At 34.0% G+C, this 3586-nt stretch overlaps 1 protein-coding gene across 1 annotated transcript; it reads left to right on the top strand.

Annotated features, from left to right (window-relative positions):
• Positions 1–364: 364 nt before the first annotated feature.
• LOC121727877 (UDP-glucosyltransferase 2-like) lies at positions 365–3063 on the top strand. The gene is made up of 4 exons (XM_042115921.1): positions 365–1198; positions 1498–1720; positions 2088–2307; positions 2765–3063. The coding sequence occupies exons 1-4, from the start codon at positions 374–376 to the stop codon at positions 3030–3032; spliced, it is 1536 nt and encodes a 511-aa protein (XP_041971855.1). The 5' UTR covers positions 365–373; the 3' UTR covers positions 3033–3063.
• The last annotated feature ends 523 nt before the right edge of the window (positions 3064–3586 follow it).

Raw genomic sequence — 3586 nt, 5'->3', positions numbered from 1 at the left:
AACTATCATTTTGACACGAGAATTTTATATATTTTGTATAATATTTATTATAACCGCTCTTAGTACACGCTTGGAGTTCCAATTTTTTTAAAATACTTACAGGCTCAGAGACCCCCGAAATTATAGGCACTTAAATATTCAGTGTAATATTCTGAAGGTACACGTCATTAAATTAATTATAATCTTGAAGCTAATTATTGAAAAAAAATACAATGCTTTAAAAACCACACAAGTTTGTTGTAAATTACATGCTTTCAACATTACAATCATAAATAATCGTACGTTATTATTTTTCAATTGCATAAATTATTATTTAACAATACACAGCACTCGCAAACGACATAATATTCAATTCAGTCGTTTACGGTCTCTTATGAAGATGAGTAAACTACTAGTTAGTTACCTTTTAGTGCTAATAGCTTATACAGAAACGGCTAGAATATTAGCTGTTTATCCAACACCGTCAATCAGCCATCAAGTTGTGTTTCGACCTTTAATGAAAGAGCTAGCCAGGCGTGGACATGAGGTAGTGGTTATAACGACTGATCCAGAATTTTCAAAGGAACGAGCGCCGAAGAATCTAACAGAAATCGACGTACACGATATCTCCTACAAACTATGGAACAAATTCATGGAATTGCCCAAAGGAAGTGAATCCGATCTTTTCACACAAATCCAAGTGGCATTGGAAATTTTAACGCACGTGCTCGAAGCGCAAATCAAAAGTGATGAAGTTCAAAAGTTGTTAAGGGATAACAAAGGTTTTGAACTTGTATTTGTGGAGGCTTTTATACGTCCAGCCCTAATCTTTTCGCATTTATATAAAGCACCTGCAATACAATTTAGTTCATTTGGAGGGCTATATGACATGTTTGAAGATTATGGTGCACCGATACATCCAATTTTATACCCCATTTCTTTGCAACAACGTATCAATAACTTGACATTTTGGGAAAAAATAAAGGAGTATGAATTTGCTTATAAAGTTAAAGGCATTTTTGATGATACAGGAAAATCCGAAAATGCTATGCTAAAATCTATATTTGGTCCAAATACACCTGACTTGAGTGAACTTAAAAGTAACGCGCAATTGTTATTTTTGAACGTACATCCCATCTGGGATTTCAACCGTCCGGTTCCACCTAATGTGATTTACTTGGGAGGCCTTCACCAGAAACCCCAAAAGAGTTTGCCACAGGTGAGTAATATATAGACTTGCAGACTTGTAGTACAGTTTTGACGTCACAGAATTTAATATTATTGTAATTTTTGTGTTCTTAATTTCTTTGTGTATTTTTGTGTTGTTATATTGTGTTGTGTGATTGTAAAAATAAACTTATTCTTATTATTGTATAAGAATTTAAATAATACTATTTTCTTAATAATAAAAATAGTTAGATTAGCACAACTGAAAAGTATTAGAAACTAGCAATTCATTCTCAAAATTGAATGTTTTTAAACTTTTTAATAACAGATTTCCATCCATCACTATTTTAGGATCTCCAGACGTACTTAGACTCATCTAAAAACGGTGTCATTTACATGAGTTTCGGCACAAATGTGCGTCCATCGTTACTGCCACCGGAGAAAATAAAAATATTTACCAGAGTATTTTCCAAACTTCCCTACAACGTACTGCTGAAATGGGACAGAGATGACTTAGAGGAACGATCGAGCAATGTAAAAATATTCAAATGGGTACCACAATCCGATTTGCTGCGTAAGTAATAATCTCCAAAAAGGAACAAATGTATAAGTGGAAAATTTGTTGAACCGAAAATATTATGTTTCATACTTTACCCATGAAAAATAAAAATAAAAATTGCCTTTAACTTAAATGCTCACAAATAAAACTGTATATTATGAACCTAAAATTAATTAAGGGAGTATTAACCCTTAATTATTTTTAGAATTTTCATTTATTAACAACTTTATAAAATTTTAATTAATCACAATAAAGAGAATTCATTATTAAAATTTATAAACTTCCTACAAGCTGACTCACAAACAGTTGTTTTTAAACTGATACAAATATGAAAATAATTTTCAGAAATAAAATGACTAAGCGAATAAACATTTTGTAACAGGTCATCCTAATGTGAAAGTGTTCATCACACAAGGCGGTCTCCAATCAACAGATGAAAGCATATCAGCTGGAGTGCCACTCATAGGCATACCCATGCTTGGAGATCAGTGGTATAATACAGAACAATATGTACATCAAAACATTGGAGTCAAATTGAGTATTGATAGTCTCACTGAGGAGATCCTTATGAACGCAATTGAGGACGTTATAAAAGATGAGAGGTAAGCTTGAGAGGATACGCTTCGATTGGGCGGCGGGCGCATCACATAAAAAATAAATATAACGAATCAGTTTTTTGTTATGCTCCTACATGCTTTTGGGGGTATATACAATAATATACATCTACAGATTTTTCCTCTTAGGATAGAGTGTAAATTGATAGTGGCAGTACAATCAGTAAAGTAATTTAAAATGCTCAATCCAAAATGTAGCTTTTAAATGTACCGATGATTCTCTCATATGCGTCAAATCTTATGCCTGAAATGTGCAAATGGCAGACCTATGTTATTTGGTCGGGTTACATAAAGTCTTTGCTAATCGTGATCTGTTGGCTGGGCTGAACATATCTTTACCAAATAACGCTGATTCGCCACTAGCCTATGAATCAATTTTTCCGATAGGAGTCAAACAATGAAACAGAGATACTTTTAAGTTTTTCCTAATCAGTCATTCTTTCAGTTACCGCAAGAACATCATCAAGCTACGAGATGTCATCACTGACCAACCACACACACCCCTCGAAAGAGCAGTTTGGTGGACAGAGTATGTACTGAGAAAAGGCAATGCTGAGCACCTACGAGCATCAGGCTTCGGTGTTCCAATGAAGGAGTACTTCGAAGCTGATCTCATTTTGATGCTACTTTTGGTTTTTGTAACTGTTGTGTCGATTTCCGTGTACCTGGTTGTGGCAGTTATAAGTCGACCAACGAAAGTAAAGTTACAATAATGACTTTAAATAATTTGTAACCAGTAGATACAGAAAAGTAAATGTAAGAAATTAAAAAAAAATAGATCCTATAATTGCGACCTGTAGAAAACAGAGGAATCAAAAACTGCAATTCATAAAGTTAAATATATTACAGTACTCATGAAAAATTATATTAGTCATATAGTAAAACAAAAAGGTAATGTTTTAAGTTTATTATGGTTCGTTTGCAACTCTTAAACATTTATTTCCAACGTCCATACTAACATAATATGTACTTACTAATATAATATTATAGCTATGCGAAAGTGTGTATGTCCGTCTGTATGTCTGTCACCTCTTCACGCCCAAACCGCTGAAGCGATTTTGCTAAAATTTGGTATGGACATACTTGGAGTTCTCGGAAAGGACCTATGTCCTTTCCCAGAACTCCAAGTATCTCCATAATAGTTTTTATCCCCGAAAAATGTGCGGTTCCCGCGCAATAACGAATTTTGGTGCAACAGAGTCGCGGGCGTAATTTAGTATTTCATAAGTTCAAAAAGCGGTCGCATTTCCAAGTGCATCCGTTGTAG

The sequence above is a fragment of the Aricia agestis genome, chromosome 6 (assembly GCF_905147365.1).
Source record: "Aricia agestis chromosome 6, ilAriAges1.1, whole genome shotgun sequence".
NCBI classification, from domain to species: domain Eukaryota; kingdom Metazoa; phylum Arthropoda; class Insecta; order Lepidoptera; family Lycaenidae; genus Aricia; species Aricia agestis.
The sequence above is the reverse complement of the archived record's forward strand: the minus strand, read 5'-3'. Positions and strand labels throughout refer to the sequence as shown.